Source organism: Neofelis nebulosa, chromosome 1, assembly GCF_028018385.1.
Source record: "Neofelis nebulosa isolate mNeoNeb1 chromosome 1, mNeoNeb1.pri, whole genome shotgun sequence".
Classification (NCBI taxonomy): domain Eukaryota; kingdom Metazoa; phylum Chordata; class Mammalia; order Carnivora; family Felidae; genus Neofelis; species Neofelis nebulosa.
Window position 1 is genome coordinate 161,978,932 of NC_080782.1, and position 17,149 is coordinate 161,996,080.

The window sequence follows — 17,149 nt, forward strand, 5'->3', positions numbered from 1 at the left end:
CCCTGTGCTGTCCGACAGCTGGAGCCAGATACGTTCTCCGTAGTAAACTTGACATTTTTCTTGTTACAGAGAAATGCTTTCCTCTGAGAATTTCTCAGCAACACACAAAATACACCAGGTAATGTTACCGAGGGTGTGAACATGCAGAGGGAAAGCTGTTCTGGCGCTGAGTGAGCGGGCCGGGGCTCCGCGTGGCTGTGTGACACCGGAGTCCAGTCTGGGGCCGCGGCACACGCTGGAGCGATGCCCTGAGAGCCATGTTCACCAACAAGCAAGTTCTCTCTCGGGAACAGACCCCCTTGACTCAAGGGGGGAGCACTGCAGACCCCCACCTGACTCTGTGCGTCTACTACAGACTACTGTTCTGTAGGGGGTGGATTTCAGCTGCCAATCTAAAATGGCCCTCTTTGCAAAAGTCTTCCAAGTTTCTTCCTGTTTTTTTCCTTTTTCTTTTCAAAGATGAATGAACCACCATTTACCAAATGCCCTTTCCCAAGACGTAAGAGCCAGGAGAGGGTAGGCTGGGGCATAGCGATGGAGCTGAGCTGTGGGGCCGGTGGATGGGCGTGCACGGGCTCTGCCCCTCTTCCGGGCGGCCCTGAGCTGCAATGCACACCGGCCGACACCCCATTCAGCCCGCCCTGCACTTGGGCAGGGCAGGTATCAGGCCCATTTCACAGATGAAGCAGCTCAGATATGGAGAGCTCGGGCCAACAGTGTGCAATGAGGTGTCTGACCCCTGCAATCCACCCAGCCACGGACACTTGGAGGTGTCTCTTTGCTCATCTTCAGACTGAGGAAAGGGAATCACCCAGAAAAGCAGACTGCGCTGCCTGTGAAACATGGTCTCCCTGCCTTCACGGCATGAAAAGCCAGAACGAGCAGCACTGGGGCCACACGGTGAGCTTTTATCAAACAGCTAATTTCCCATCAAGTGTCTACACAAAAGCACTACCAACTGTCATATAAATAAAGTTTAAAAAACCAACTCTGCTGTCGTGTTTCATGAGTTACAGGATGCATCTGTGAGGATGAACTAAAATGGAAAAGTTTTCATCGGAACTGTCCTGATAACACACCCGCCCCAGATGCCTGGGAACACAGCACTGAGGGCACGATCATCTACAAGTTGGGGAAGAGGCCGCCACACACACTCACCTGTCCTAATTCTTCGTTCAGGTCTGAGGTGTTGACCAGAGGCCCTTCGCCTGTGTCCTCATCAAACATGTCTTCATCCCAGGTGATGAAGTACGAGCCCAGGAACTTCTGCATTTCCACCGTGACGTACATGGACACCGGGATGATGTAGTTGAAGAGAACCATGAACGCCAGGAAGTCCGTGAACGCCCTGAGGAACTAAGAGAGCCCCGCGTGATTCCCGCGTCCCATCACCAATACCACGAAGATCCGACACTTAGCATTCCCTTCAGGTCGCACCAGTGTTATCTGTAAATACAGGTGCTTATTTCAAATCCAAAGATACACATTATTTGGGGGCAGGCACAGCTTAGTGGCCAGTCACCTGATTTTAGCACCATGAGGGCCACAGACAGGGAGAAGGCCTATATTGGTGGCAGGGGCAAGGGGCAGGTCACCGGTGAGACAGTCACACTGGGGGAGACAGGCGCCTGCCTCCTAAGAGCTGGCGGGAAACTGCACGTTTTGAGGGTTCCACACTTGCTTCCAGACTCTGACATGTTTCCAAACTTACTTGGTAATAACCCAGCCCCAGAAATAAGGCTGGGAGAAAAGACTTCTCTGCACAGTGTGTTCTGATCTCTAAGCCATTTAGTTCTGTGGGAGATCCGACTGAACACAGGTGAGGCAGGACTCTGCTCTGGACCCGCACGTGGCCCGGCTCTGCACCCGGTGCTACCTGTTCTGGAGGCACATGGCTCAGGTGTTAACTCAGGGAAGAAGACAGTACTCTTTTAAGTGGAGAAGGTTCAGTCAAATGATTTTAACTCCTGGCTTAGGGAAAATCGGTTTTCATAGACATGAGCAACTGAGTCCGAACCCCAAGGGGAAATGCAATCAGTTCTTACCACAATTTTCCTATAACTGACATGTTCCTCCTTTCTTTAGTCTCTCCATAAGTCAGCCCCATCTGCCTCATGATCCTCACTGAGCATTTGCTGAACAGCCTCTAAGTACAGGACACTGTGCTGGGATCAAGAAGCTCTGGAAATGTTTACGGTGCTACCCTAATGAATTCACTGTGGGGGCCCATCCCTTTCCAGAGTGTACATTCCAGTACCCAACCAAGACAGGGGCGAGCACGGTCCACAGGGGGAGACCACTGATGCTCGGGGGCGAGTGCGGTCCGCAGGGAGAGACCACTGACACACCCTGAGATCAGTGAACGCCTCCAGGACAGAGATGTCACCAACCGAGGCCTCCTGTTCTCCTGCCATGTTGCCATAAAGGGTCTGGTCACCACAAAGGGACGCACTTTCCGTACCAGATTCCTCTGTCTTTCTGATTCGGTTTTGTGATTATACCACGGCTCATCTCGGAATGGTTCGCTCTGCCACACGTACTTGAGGACGGTGTTTATTAGCGCTTTACTGACCAGAATGCAGAGGTACACGATGAGGAACACATTCATGGATCTACAACACAAGACAGCAATGATACTTAGTCACTGCTTCCTGAGGGACCTGCTTGCCCTCCGTGCTGTGTTCCCAGGCATCTGGGGCGGGCGTGTTATCAGGACGGTTCCGATGAAAACTTTTCCATTTTAGTTCATTCTCACAGATGCATCCTGTAACTCAATGAAACATGACAGCAGAGTTGTTTTTTTAAACTTTATTTATATGACAGTTGATAGTGTTTTTGTGTAGACAGTTGATGGACCTCAAGCCAAATGCATGGCCAGGAAACAGCAACGTGTGAGCCACCCCCCCCATCACCTGGCACGGTCACCATGAGAACAGAAGCTTGCACTGGCATGTGATTCTGGGGCCACAGGGAAAGTCTCAAGAACAGGAGAGGGCAGTTCACGCAGCCACACTGCTGACTGTGCGGTCCGGGAGTCCAAGATTCAGAGACACCCAGATGTCTACCCTTCGGCCACTAAGCTCCAACCAGTGAGTTCCCCAGTACCACTGGGGCAGGAGAGAAATGCCCTCTGAATAGGAAAAAGGCTGAATCCCTGGCCAATGGCTCAGCAGATCTTGTGAAGAAGGCTTGAGTTTCCAGTATTTATTTCTGAAACCTATTTGTCAAGATAATACCTGGAAACAGAGCATTCTTGCTTATTAAGAGCCAAATCTCCATTTTCATATTCGGTGTAGCCGTCGATGGATGGAGATGGCAGGATCACATTCTGAGACCAACCTGCCCGAGGCAGGCAGCAGACACCTGACAGTCTTCCCAAAGATCCCCAAGTCCACACACCCCCCCCCCCCCCCCCCGCCGTGTGGAATAACTTGTAACCACCGCAAATCAAGGATGCACTTGAACAAAAGGAAAGTAAGACAACACTCTGGGCCGCATTTTCTCACAAATTCAACTCTGTCCTTGACTCATCACAGTAAGGATTTTACTGTTTAACGAAAGGAAGATTGTTCTCTCTGCTTATGTTTCCCTCAGAAAAACAAAAACACACGGTTTCCAACAACCCCAAAACTGAAAGTGACCCGATTTTGACATTTCCATGGATTGGTGAGAGGAGCTGCTGGGACTCTAGGTGTCCACAGGAGGGAGCCTGCCGACGCAGGCTGAACGCATGCAGCCATTTGCTGCCCCGCAGAATGAGACCATCTGTCTAAATGCCCAGTGCTCCTGTCTCCCTAGAGACCATGAAGGAATTACTAATGAAGCCAGAAGGAAAATGCTTTCACGTCTACAGGGGCTCATGATGGTTCTAGGTCATGGAGCTGTACGCACTTCAAACAAAGGGGTACTGACACTTACTTTTCTACAGCAGATCGCTTCTGGGATTTTGATTGGTAATTTAATGCCATCTTGGTTTCCATGCCCGTGTAGATAGCAACACCTGCAAGGCAGAAGACAGCAGTTAGAACAATAACACAGGCATACCTTGCCTTCACGCAGGAAGCTGCACACAGCTGCAGTAAATATAGAAGTCTGGATAAAAGTTGTATTCTAAATTTCACTAGGCAAGCTAACTGTTCATAAAAAGAGTCCCACAACAGGATTCTTCAGACTAAAGAAATTTTTTTTTTTTTTTTTTTTTAGGGGCACCTGGGTGGTTCAATTGGTTAGGTGTCTGACTTCGGCTCAGGTCACGATCTCACTGTTTGTGAGTTCGAGCCCCGCATCAGGCTCTGTGCTGACAGCTCAGAGCCTGGAGCCTGCTTCAGATTCTGTCTCCCTTTCTCTCTGCCCCTTCCCTGCTCACAGTCTGTCTCTCTCTCAAAAATAACATTAAAAAAATTTAAAAAAAAAAGAAATGTTTTTTTTTTTCTCATGTAGAGATCAATCTCTACTTTTTCTTGAAGCTCAGGTTTTAAGATATTGGGTTTTCTGACAACGGGGCACATGTGTATATTTTTAAGTTGTCTCAATTAAAAAACAAACATAACCCACAGAAATGGGAGATGCAGGCGTTGAGAGAAATCTGCTGTGGAAACACACTGTGAATTCTCTCGTGGACATGACTCTATGTTTCTAAGTCAAAAACTACAGGCACTTGATACGCAAGTGACACCCTGAGACCTCACTGCTTTGTCATCCTTAGCACGGGTTTTCACTGGTGCCACAGAGTCCACTCAGAGGACGGAGAGCTCGTTCGTGGCAGCACTGTGGACTTTAACTGCTCTGTGCATCCTTAACTTTAGAAGCTGTTAGTACTAATTCGCCAACCGACACTGACCGAAGATCTTCTCAGTGTTCTTAAGCGTCGCTCCTCTGAGAAGCAGGTTCTCCGACCCCAGCGGCCTGGAAGGATAGAGGGATCAGAGACAGTAATGCAGCAAATAGAGGAAGGTGCTACGGGCACATAATCGAGGCCTGCACCTAACAGACTTGGTTCCAAGAAGAAATCGCGTCTCTGAAGAGGTGCTTCTATCTGGACTATGGAAGTTAGCCTGGCTCCTCATAAGAGCATGCGGCCTTCCCCTAGGGGGTAAGAACCACTCTGTGGGGGGACCCAGCGGCTGGCACTCTACAGCATCTGCCCTCAGGGCACCGGCATGTGTGCGGCCCCGTCAGGAACGCGGGCTCCCAGCCTGTCCAGGCCGACGGAGGGAGGTGGGCTGACCCGCAGGGTCCTACCAGCAGCGCCTGGACACGTGCTCCTAACAGGCCTCCTATGAGCACTGCTGGGCTGGGGGCCCTGACCGTTCAGGGAGAGAGAAAAGATGGTCTGTGACTCGGGAGGCTTCGGTGGACTCCACCGCATCCTCAGAGAGACTCCACGAGTCTCACGGGAACTGGTCTTGCTTTCAGACGTAGGGGCTGGGAACGCTGTGTACAGTCATCGACACGGGATGGGGGGCAAACCCACACGGACCCTCCAGGGGCAGGTGGCCTCAAAACCTGGAACCGCCATGGGCCGCTGCTCTAGGGAAGCCATGGCCAAGGAATTTAAAAGTCATCTGCGTAGGAACGAGCAGGGCCCTACGCCCTCAACGACCACGGACCGAACCTCTGCCTTTGCAGGGTTCGGATTCTCATCAGTTCCCAGAAGGAAGAGAAGGAGGCACAGGCTGCAGCCTTGCCAGCATTGCTCAGTGAGCGCACTCACGGTTCCCTGGTGGGGCGAAGGCAAGCGCTGTTGCTTTTCAGCGCGTGCCACAGGCGCTGGCCCTGGGGAGCCAGCTGCCCACAAACGCCACGTACTTGTGGTGCGTTCGTACGCTTAACCGATGCAGCTTAGGACCCCTGCTGGCTGAAACGAGGGCGGGGAGGCTGCTGCTGGGGCGCACCTGACCGGACGTGCCTGCCCAGGGCGGCCCTGTGGTCTGGACACGCATGCCCGGCCTGATGGCCACGGAGGCTGCACACACACGGTCATCTCCTGTTACCCGTACCGCCGGCCTCCGCCAGCGGCACTTAGAGCTCCTGTTGGACATGCTGGTGAAAGCAAGTGGCCCTTTAAAAAGGTGTCTCTGGGAAGTCTAAAATAATTTACTTTAAAAGGAACTGTGCATCTAGTTTGGACAGAGGACGGAGAAGTACCACTCTGAGTGGATTAGGAACAGTATACGTGATCCATCACCATTCGCTCGCACCACAGATATAAACGCCTTCCCCACCCATGTATTAAAAGTCTGCTGAAAAGTATAAATACTTAAAAAGCAAAACAAGAATTAGTATCAAAATGTGAAATATGTTAGTAATTACCTCCCCGCTGCTCGGTGCTAAACTTCATCTGACCATGAACCACGAAAAGCCGGCTGGCTTTTTCGGGCTCATCCCAGCGGCATGGTGAACGAACCCCTCTCTACTTACTCCTTCAGATGCTAATGCTCACGAGAAACAGAAGCACAGGTTGTTTCCCCACAGGAACTCCCTGTGGATTAGTATCCGTTTATGAAAGACCATGGCCATGCCCCACGGCCTCCCTAGCACTACTGGGTACCAGTGCTAAAATGTGAAGTGCACAAGTCATTTCTAGAAAACAGAATTTCAAGACTGTAGGAGGAGAGAGGCCCCAGGGGCTTACCTTTCAGTAACAATTTATTTTCATCAAAGTCCCCCTGAAATTGTTCTTACTGCTAGGCAGTGGTTTTCTCTGACACACAAGGTGACACCAGGATATCAATGGTTTGGAGACCACTTAAATCGGAAGAACTAGAATGTCTCCAACAAGTGAGGTTTACAGAAAAGGTCAAGTCTGAATCCTACTCAAAGCCAACTTCCTAAACTGTCCATCTCAGCGAGCCGGGCAGCAAAACCCTCCAGAGCGGGGAGCAACGTCCAAAAGACACACCCACAGGCCTGCAGACGCAGGGAGACGGTGCGGCCCCCGGGCTTCAGCGCTGACACATGATGGGTGCAGGTCCTCATCCACAACCCGCGTGTGTGACGGGTCCCAGACTATGACAGGTGAGCACACCTGCCTACCACCCGCACGGTCCCCGGTGAGGCACAGCCCCTTAAATCTAGACACAATCTAGAACCAAAACTGTCCCAGTGACAACTGTAAGTAGGTGCTTACGTTCCGATAAAATGTCAGGAATCCCTCAACCTCACTGTCTACAAGGTCGAAGGGCATTTCCAACGGGGGCAGTGGCTAATGATTAGAGGGGCTCCTGACACTGGGGAGAGAACTTTTTCCGTGAGTGCCATCAGGTGTTGGCACATATAGCTGTGTTCACAAGAGAAGGCACAAAAGACAGCGGAAGCTGGACCTTTTGTAAAGCAGAATTCTGTCTTCAAAACCCAACGGAGCAGCAGCAGCGGAAACCTCTTATCAGTAATCTAAGAATTCACTTGGATTTGACAGCGGGGGTGAAAACGCCCACAAGCGCGTCTGTGCTCACCTCACCACGGGGTCGTTCCGATCGCTGTAGACGTTGATGCGGCCAACAAACCTGGCGACAGAGAAGCTGGGTCACTGCCTGCAGCGGTGGCCAAGACGCAGGGCCAGGCGCCCTCCTGCTCCCTGCACCCACCTCCCAGTTCCTGCCGGGAAGCTCGCGGGTTGGGATCTTTACCTAAATTCCTCCCCTGTTCCCCCTTTACTTTCTGTCCTTATTAGCCCTTGACTTCAAGGATTTTCCTTAAAATCGGTTCCTCACGTCACAGAAAATTACTTTTTCTTCAATAAGCTTGTTTCATTAAAGCCAGGCCAAATATTTGCATAAACGACTATAGATCGTAATGTTGCTGAACCATGAAAATTTCTAAGTGACATATTTCTGGTTTGGTCTTCATTTTTATGCAGCGGTTTTACACGGTCTTTCCAAACGAGCATGGTGCTGGATGTGGCCGGTGCAGAGCAAGGACACCTGGGGGGACAAAGGTAGTTACTGGGAGCACAGATGGGACTCACTTGTACAGGTCGGGCTGGGGCTGCTCACACTCAATGGTTGCGTGCAAGCCGTCAATATCTTCTTCGGTATGAAACCCCTTAGTGTCCTGAACGGCATAGTGAGTCTGCAGACAGACAAGGAAGGTGAATTCACCACCAAACCACCGACACAACCCCGGCACCCCTCTAACGGGGGCAGCACCCACGTCTAATCTGCTGTGCCCACAGCTAAGCCCGATGACAAAGCTTAGTTACCACATCAGAGAAAACGTTCACACAAGTAACATGTAAGTGAACGTGTAACACAGTTTGCGGGTATTAACAAATTACAGAATCACATGGGGCTACTGTTGTTTCTCTATTAGGTGCCAGAAACTTCCGCTCTTGCCTGCCACCCTCAACTTCAAGCTAACAGCTGTGGGACATTCCTCTGTAAAGTGAGTGGGACACTTGGATCTGCCATTGTGACAGAGTTAATGTTCCTTTTCCTCATGTGAGGTCCTACTGTGTGCACGGTGGTGTCCCTGGCATCACACCACCCTCGCCTGGCGCTGCTGGTGAGCGTAAGCTTTCACCACACGGCTGCCCACTGGGTCTCTACCGATGGCTCCGAGAACCGAGCAAGCCTCAGACCCTAGAGGGCTTGTGGGGCAGCGACAGTGGGGCCAGCCCCAAGCAGACGTGCTGGGTCTGGGGGCCCCAAGAACGGCATTTCTAACACGACCCAGGCAATGCTGATGCCCTGGCCCAGACGCATCACCAACGTGAACACCTGGGCTCGGAGTCGGAGTGCAAGGGCCTGTTCAAGACAACGTGTCTCTGAACTCCTTCCGGGCCTCCCAGAAATCAAGTGTGGGCAGGAAAGGGCGCCATGAATCGAAACAAGCGGGAGACACACTCAAGCAGCAGCGGCAGCATCTACAACACCTTGGGGCGCCTGCTGTGCACCTGGCGCTTTGGGAGACTTTCTAAGTCTATCCTCACAAGAGCCCCTGGAAGACAAGTCTGTCCCATGGATGTGGAAACTGCAGGGAAGTTCAAAGTGCCTGCCCGAGGCCACACAAGCCGTAAATGTGACCAGTGTGGGGGCCTCGCTGTCTTTTAAGCAAAGGGCTCAGGTAACTCCAGCCTCCGGGCCAAATCCAACGTGCAGAGGTGACACCAGAGAAACACAAACGGGATGCTGAGCATGGTAGCACGCAAGGTGCAGGGGGGTGTCTGCCAGCAACGTGTGGGGGCAATGGCCGTCCCATCTCACGTGGAGAACAGTCACGTGGCCGGAGACCGCAGCACCCGCTCGCTAGCGACGCTGGGGCACCCTTCCTGCAGGACGGGTGCAAGGGACAGCCCGCTGCCAACAGCCAGGGATGCGTGGGGCTCCGGGTGTCCCCGCGCCCCAGAGACCACAGTCACAGATCTCCCGGGATCTCCTTACTTAGTATGAGTGGTGCCAGAATGTTAGCTCTCTCGGGATCTGTATGTAGGAAACGTGCCCAAAAAGTCCCGCACGGTTCATGCAAGGATGTGAACTATCCGTGAAAGAAAACCTCTCTTTCTCATGGCCAAATCCCACTATTAACCACAGCTGGCCGACGCCTCCCACACGGTTGGGCCCACTGAGCTACACTCACTTCCCTAAACTCCATGGAAGCTTCCAGTTTTTAAATAATGAAATCCTTAAAAGTAATAGTGATATCTTCTATTCTTTCGTGATCATTAAAGTTCTGTAGCACCAACTGCCAGAACAGAGCTCCACATGGAGTACAAGACATTAATTATAAGTTCAGAAAATCCTGAAGATATTCTAACAAAAAGGCACTCATTGAAATAATAGTTACTTAAAATCTAGACTCTTGTGTGGCTTTTTACATAATTCTAGTCTAGTCACGACACTAAATGGAAAATTTCAAAATTCCCACAGTCTACTCATTGCATCCTTAATTTGGCCCCTTGGCTAAATGGCACAGCTAAGAAATAACATGAAGTTGCCTCTGTTAACCATGGTTGGCTGCCACGGACCCTGAGGGGCCACATGGCCAGCACAGCCCCCTGGGGTGCCCTGTGACCACTGGGAGCACTGTGTTTGCAGGCACAGCAGGGCTGGGGCAGGGCCTGTGTGGCCTCAGATGAAAGGCACGGTACTTTGTGACTGGATTCCCCATCTAAGCTGGCGGTCGTCACATGGCAGGTCCCGTCTCCGCGGCTGCTGGAGAGGAAGATCAAGTCACAGGGGAAGGTCTCGTCCTCCTTGACCATGACGATGTCCCCCACCTGCAGAACAGATAGACAGCCTCGGTGCAGCGGCCCCATGGGGTCCCAGTGAGCACTCCTCAGGATAAACCTTAGCAATCACACTCCCTGTCTGGGTACATGCTTCCCACTGGCTAGCACAGGTGTGAAAAACACTGCCTAAGTGATGCCAACATTTAACAGATAATGATGCATGAATGGTTCACTGAAACAGGAAATTAAAACGAAGGCTTCAGTGAGGTTTCTGTCCCTATTTTCACAGTTTCCAACCAATGGAATTCACATTAATATGACTTTGCCTTGTTCTAGAATAAATTCTTTAACAGCGTGTTAGAACTTTCTCTATTGTGACTGGTGAGTACAATCTCATAAAGTTCAGACAACCCTGATGGGGTCTGTGAAACTGAACTGCTCTAAAAAATCAAGTCTATTACAACTTGAAAATAATAAATAAAAATTAAAGTTAAGAAAACAGATAGTGGAAGGCGCCTGTTTTAGTAAGAAGCGTTTGGGGAGGAGGTTGGCCTCCAGCTATAAAGAAGCAATTCCACGGGGCGCCTGGGTGGCGTAGTCGGTTAAGCGTCCGACTTCAGCCAGGTCACGATCTCGCGGTCCATGAGTTCGAGCCCCGCGTCAGGCTCTGGGCTGATGGCTCGGAGCCTGGAGCCTGTTTCCGATTCTGTGCCTCCCTCTCTCTTTGCCCCTCCCCGTTCATGCTCTGTCTCTCTCTGTCCCAAAAATAAATAAAAAACGTTGAAAAAAAAAAATTTAAAAAAAAAAAAAAAAAAAAAAAAGAAGCAATTCCAGACAGAGGTTCAGCTCACGTAGCACCCGTCACGTTGCTGCGTTCTGGGTTTGGACTTTCCGCGTCTGGGCTGGAACAAACCACCAGTGTTACTCACCCTCAGCTTCCGGCTCTGCTTCCGGACCAGTTTGCCATGCTGGATGAAGTGCACCGGGCACTGGTTCATGGCATTGTCCGCCTTATGGCGAAGCCAGTCCTCATAGCCCTGGAGGGGAGAGAGGACGGCCCTGAGCCCGTCATTCTGGGCTTTGCCGGACGGGCCATGGCTGCAACCCGCGTCCCGCTGCAGCCGTGGACAAGCGAGGGGCAGAAGTCACCTTTCTTCATGCTGACACCCACCCCCCCAACAAGTACTGCGCTTTTCCCTTGAATGGACCCCAAATCTACTTCTTCGTGGCCCTGGCCGCCACCCTGCCCCATCCTTCCCTCCAGGAGTTTGGCCCCTGCGTTCTCGTGCCTCCAGTGATCGGGACACACCAGCCCCGACTTTTGCTACAGGGCTCTGAAGTTTCCCCTGTGGGACACGCCTCCTCTGTCTGTGCCAGAGACCACTGGGGTGACCACGCCTGGCTGCCCACCATCAGCACCATGGCCAGGGCCTCAGAGGCGCCGGGACCAGCTCAGGCGGGAGGACCTGGGCAGGGGTCCCCCGTGCCCCTTCCTGCAGGCCCAGGAAGAGCCTCACCTGGTTCCCTGCCCCAGGGAGCACATCACAGCCACTGCTGGCAGTGTGACCACAGTGTACGTGTGCAAATGTGTGTGCAGGGGGCTCAGAGGAGAAGGTCTGAGCCACCCCTGGAGGATGCTGATTGGTTGTCCTGTAAGGCAGAGACCACAGCACAGGAGCTGCATGAGGGCTCAGGAACAGACGTGGGTGGGGCAGGGGCTGGGCCAGCCTGGAGGATTGCAGACAGTGTGGGGCAAGCAGAAAACCAGTTGGGAAGGTGGGTGGGTGGCCGTGAAGGGCTCACTCGAGTTGCTGGGGATTTGGACAGAGTTGGCTAGATGCTTGTCAGAAGCCATTTAGCGCCCACCTGGGACTACCCAGGTGCTCCCCGAAGGGGGCTTTCTCAGCTGCAAGGAAAGGCCTTGGATCCCCTACACGTGCCAGTTGGGGTCACTGGGGAAGCAGGGCTGAGGAGGGGAGGGCCGAGGGCCATCCAGAGCAGGAACCAGAGTGTGGAGGAAGGTGAGAAGGAGAGGGGCAGAGGACAGGTGGAGGGGCAGAAAACCAGGTACCCTCAGGAATGGGGTGAGGGGCTCAGGAGGGGGAGAGCTGCACTTGGCAAAGGTGAGGTGGGAGAGCACAGGTACATTTGTGCACCCGGCAGCCTGGCAGTCACTGAGCTCCGCCACACAGGGGTCATCACACACCCTCCCACAAACCCTTTGGGGACATGTAGCCGGTGGGGGGCGGGCACACAGCCTGGAGGGCACGGACACTGGAGGGCACGGGGGGGGGGGCATGCAGCCTCAGTGGGCACGGATCCTGCAGGGGCAAAGAGTGCAGGGGGGCACACAGCCTTAGGGGGCACGGATCCTGGGGGGCACAGAGTGCGGGGAGGCACGCGGCCTCAGGGGGCACGGATCCTGGGGGGGGTACAGAGTGCAGGGGGCACACGGCCTCAGGGGGCACAGATCCTGGGGGGTCACAGAGTGCGGGGGGCACACGGCCTCAGGGGGCACGGATCCTGGGGAGGCACAGAGTGTGGGGGGGCACACGGCCTCAGGGGGCACAGAGTGTGGGGGGCATGCAGCCTCAGGGGGCACGGATCCTGGGGGGCACAGAGTGCGGGGAGGCACGCGGCCTCAGGGGGCACGGATCCTGGGGGGCACAGAGTGTGGGGGGGCACATGGCCTCAGGGGGTACGGATCCTGGGAGGCATAGAGTGTTGGGGGGCACACAGCCTCAGGGGGCAGAGGGCCTGTGCTCATGGAGCCAGGCAGCGGGTCAGGCCGGGAGCCCTTGGAGAGAAACCATGCGCTGGACCCCGCGGCTCCCCTGCAGGGACTCTGTGGGCCGCGGTGGGTCAGGGAACCACTCCGCCAGCTCTGGGCTCTCTGGGCCTGCATGCAGCTCAGCGGAGCAGGGTCAGGTCTCTCCGGGCCTGCTGAGGTCCTGGGTCACGCAGACGGCCGCACGGCAGCAGCTGCGGGCGCGGGCCCCCGCGTGTTCCCCATGGGGTCGGTGCACGCTCATTCTCAGCCAGGGCACTGCGGTGGGCGGACCGCAGGGCGCCACGGCAGCGTGGCAGGCAGTGAAGACCTGGCCGAGCACACATGCCCCATCCCCCGCCCTTTTCTGAATTTCTTCAAGTGCCTTTAGGAAGCCAGTGCTTCAGGTTTATCTTCCCAGTCCTGATCTGCTGCGCGGTTTTGGCAGGACCCTTGGCGTCCACAGGACCTTGGGACGCCTTCTGCTCCATTTCTGCCTGCCCACCGTCACCACCAGCTTCCAAGAGCCATTGTCCCCTTCCTCTGTGCCCCTCCTGAGGCCCTCTCGTGGGCTCTATACCAGCTTCTTGGGGACAAGGATGGTTATTCTCCCGAAAACACACAGAGAAGCAATGGAAACACCTCACTTTACTGTGCCCACCACTCAGAGCAGATCCCGAGAGGTGGTATACACACTCAGCCCCTCTGATCCGCATGCCAACTCCTTCTCTCCCTTCCTCCTCGGAAAGACTCCTTCCCGTCACGGTTTTCCACTTTTCTGACACGTGCGTCATAAACAACTGAAGTGTTTACATGCTTACAAAAGCGTGAGGACAACACACCGAGTATTTCCTTTGTAACTGAGTGCGTCACTCAGTGTTACGTCTTCCACACTACGTGGCTACTGCACCAGTAACCTCAATACGTGTAACGAACGTACCGTCTGTTACCTCACTGAAGGACATCTTGTCCCTAGTTTTTCTTCCACAAAGAGGCCTGCAACGAACATCCCAGGACACCTTGTGGGGCCTCCATGCACTCTGAGATGCATATAATACACACCAACTGCACATACTGGACACCCTCGGACTACGGGTCCCACCACTAACAGCTTCTGCCTCATCCATTAGCGCCAAATGGCTTTCTAACATGGCGCCACCACACTGCCGTCAGTGGAGAGTGGATGCGTTTCACTACATTATTGTCCCTGGTTGCTCTGCAGGCTTCTACATTTAAAAGCCAATCAAATGGGTATGAAGCAAAATCGTTCTGTTCAAATCTGTATTCCCAGATTACTGAAGACTGAGAAATAAAACGCAAATCAAAACGAAGAAATCCTTAAATGCTGCTCCCAGTTCTGTATTAAAAAAACACTAATGCAGACACTCTCACACTGAGGACCCACTAGGCCGGCAGAAGACAACCCAGAGGCACTCTTTACGCACACACACTAGAACCTGATTCCGTTCTACGTCCTTCCTCAGCCTACAGAAAATCACCGCAACACTGGCACCCACTGTCGCCCCATGGCTGTTCTCATACCACATCTCATGTAAAGCACATGTTTTGTTTTCTTTATTTTTATCTAAAGGATAACACCAGGAAAGCATGGCTTTTTCAGCAAGAATTTGACCACCAATCATTTCACTAGAAGCTGCCATTTTACAAATTATCCAGATCTCCCAAATGGAAGGTTGATGTATCAACACCGAAGTGCAAACATCCTTAGGCTCAAAAGTTTGCAGCAGATAAGGAATGTTTATCTGGAGCACATAAAGAATTCTTGCAACTCATCAATAAAAAGATGCTTCAGCCGATTTTAAAATGGGCAAAGGTCCTTTTCTCTGAAGAAGACGTAGAAATGGCCAATAAGCACAGGGAAAGATCCTCAAGATCATTAATCACCAAGGAAATGCAAACCGAAAGTACAAAGAGCTCCCTCACCCCCACCACGTGGGAAGTGTGGCTGCGACAAGGGTAGACCTCTGGTGGCCAGGGGCTCAGGGAGGGGAACAGCAGAGACTGCTCGTGGCCTCCTTCTGAGGGGATGGGAATTTTCCAGAACCAGACAGTGGCGATGGCTGCAGCACTAACATAGCTACGTGCACGGTGGAAAGAACTGAGGTGTGTTCTTCTGTCTGGGTGGCCCCGGGAGAACAGCCCCCTGCACACGGTGAGTTGGGAGTCAGCACGCTCTGTTAGAAAACTGCATCCCAGACTCTGCACACAGCAGGTGCCTACAGCTCAGACGGCCGACGGTGTGGACAGGCTAAGAAAAGCCTCTAAAAACAGATACCATCTCTGGTTGCTTCTGAATGTGAACACCTTGGCTTCCCCCTCAGACTCACAGGGTGTCACGCTAGCTGCCGCGTTACATAATCTCTCTTATTTTAGCTCAAGTGTCAATCTAAGGCAGTTACCAAAATGAATTGCTAGAATTTGGTTAAGTTGTCTACGAACTAGCCAACACAAACCAGATTACTCCGCTTTGGATAAAATGCGATGTTATGTAACAGGGATGGTGATGCCTTCCCTTTTTCTGCAGACTTCTTACCTGTTTGATGGCCGTGACTGTGATGACAAAGAACAGTGGGAGCCCGCTCGTCACTGGGCTCGTGGGGGTGTCAATAATCAACTGCAATTAAAACAGAATTGTAGGGCCATTCTCAAAAACACGCATTACTGACGTTAGACAGACTGGTTGGCCCTGTAATACCAACGAAAACATTTGCTTTTGCTTATTCCAAATTGTTTTACTGTTACCCACTTTATCCCCCAACTAGAGGTCAATCAGATTGGGGGTTAGTCATCCTGTTTCCTATAAAACCGAGGGTAGTTCGCTCTAGTTAAGGGATCTGCTTAAGGAAACCTTGCCAACAGTGGCAAAGACACAAGTCTGATTCCAGTGCACATTTTAATTTTCTACTCTGCTTTCGGCGCCAGGCTTCAATGACAGTATTTGAATAATTTAACGGTGGGGAAATTCTGTAAGTCCTTCCACTGTATTTCGCGTGACTGAAGAAAATGTGATTGCTATTCTGAAAACGAATTGGACCCACTGTTCCCTGATTTGGACTCTGGTTTTCTCTCCTTTCTCTTCCTCTCTGTGATCTCTTCAGAGCACCCTGTGCACTTGGGAAGGGGCTCCACATAATAAAGCTGAGCCTGGCTGCTGAATTTCTCCTAAAGACCAGGTAAGCTCCTGATTCCCCTCCAGGACGGGAAGGTGGTCACAGCCAAGTCAGAGGAACCAAAACACTTGTCCCTGAAGGAAACGGGTGGGGGACGTGTAGATAAGGGCCCCAAGTCCTTGTTCACCCTCCTTAGCAAGCCACAGTTGATCACCTGGGAATGAAAGTCACTTATTTAGAATGTATGTTTGAGATGATAAAAAAAAAAAAGTCTGCTGGCCTTACCTGTACCAGAAATATGATAAGAAAGTAGAAGTTGGCTATTCTCCTGAATTGTTCAAATAAGTTCTTGGGTATGAAGTTCCAAAACGTGTACTGTAGAGAAGAAAAAACAAAGAGGTGGCATTGTGATCACATTTTACTCTCTAGTGTTACTCTGCTATACAACGATGGCGCTGGATTTCAAAGCACAAAATGTTTAGATACAAAACTCACCATTCAAAATTTAGACTTTTGTAGCTATTTTATCAATTGGCTGACCGTGAATACAAACTGCTGACACAGAACACGTACCCCAAAAGTAGCACACGACTTACCCAATCCCAGATAATCTGACATAATACAACGTAGTTTAATGAAAGTTTTACCATTAAGGTCTATTTCATGCCATGTAAACCTGTGACTGTTAAAACAGTTATGTTCAGCATTCTTCCCTCCATAGGCTCTCTTTGCTCTTGTGACAGTGTTACTAGCTGGCAACAGGAAGCTACAATAGAAGTCGGCATCACCAGGCGGTCCTGACTGCCTGGAGACATCCCCGAGGCTCAGGTGTCCGGGGTCAGCCCCAGGAGCCTCTCTACATGGAGGGCTTGGAAGGATAGAGAGGGGGGCTGGTCCTGGCCGCCTCCTAATCTCCAGACTTTTGATTTTTCCCCCAGGAGGAGAATTTCCTCAACTTTTGTGTTGCAAACAGCCATGTCCCAGAGGTCACTAACCTCCAGTAAACACTGAGCTTGATGTTGGTCTGTTAGCTCTGAATATTCCCAAACCCACCCGTCGGACCCACCCCAGCAACCCTTCCCT

The 17,149-nt window shown here is 52.1% G+C and overlaps 1 protein-coding gene across 3 annotated transcripts in view; it reads right to left on the minus strand.

Annotated features, from left to right (window-relative positions):
• Window positions 1-17,149, minus strand: part of ATP11A (ATPase phospholipid transporting 11A) — a 123,997-nt gene that overhangs the window by 41,794 nt on the left and 65,054 nt on the right. For all 3 annotated transcript variants that reach the window (XM_058742190.1, XM_058742195.1, XM_058742204.1), the window contains exons 3-12: window positions 16,352-16,441; window positions 15,490-15,570; window positions 11,098-11,205; window positions 10,088-10,216; window positions 7,967-8,070; window positions 7,455-7,505; window positions 4,841-4,905; window positions 3,919-4,000; window positions 2,462-2,612; window positions 1,159-1,356 (exon numbers count right to left, since the gene is read on the minus strand). In XM_058742190.1, coding sequence (XP_058598173.1) covers window positions 1,159-1,356; window positions 2,462-2,612; window positions 3,919-4,000; window positions 4,841-4,905; window positions 7,455-7,505; window positions 7,967-8,070; window positions 10,088-10,216; window positions 11,098-11,205; window positions 15,490-15,570; window positions 16,352-16,441 — 1,059 coding nt within the window. The remainder of the gene's footprint in view (window positions 1-1,158; window positions 1,357-2,461; window positions 2,613-3,918; window positions 4,001-4,840; window positions 4,906-7,454; window positions 7,506-7,966; window positions 8,071-10,087; window positions 10,217-11,097; window positions 11,206-15,489; window positions 15,571-16,351; window positions 16,442-17,149) is intronic.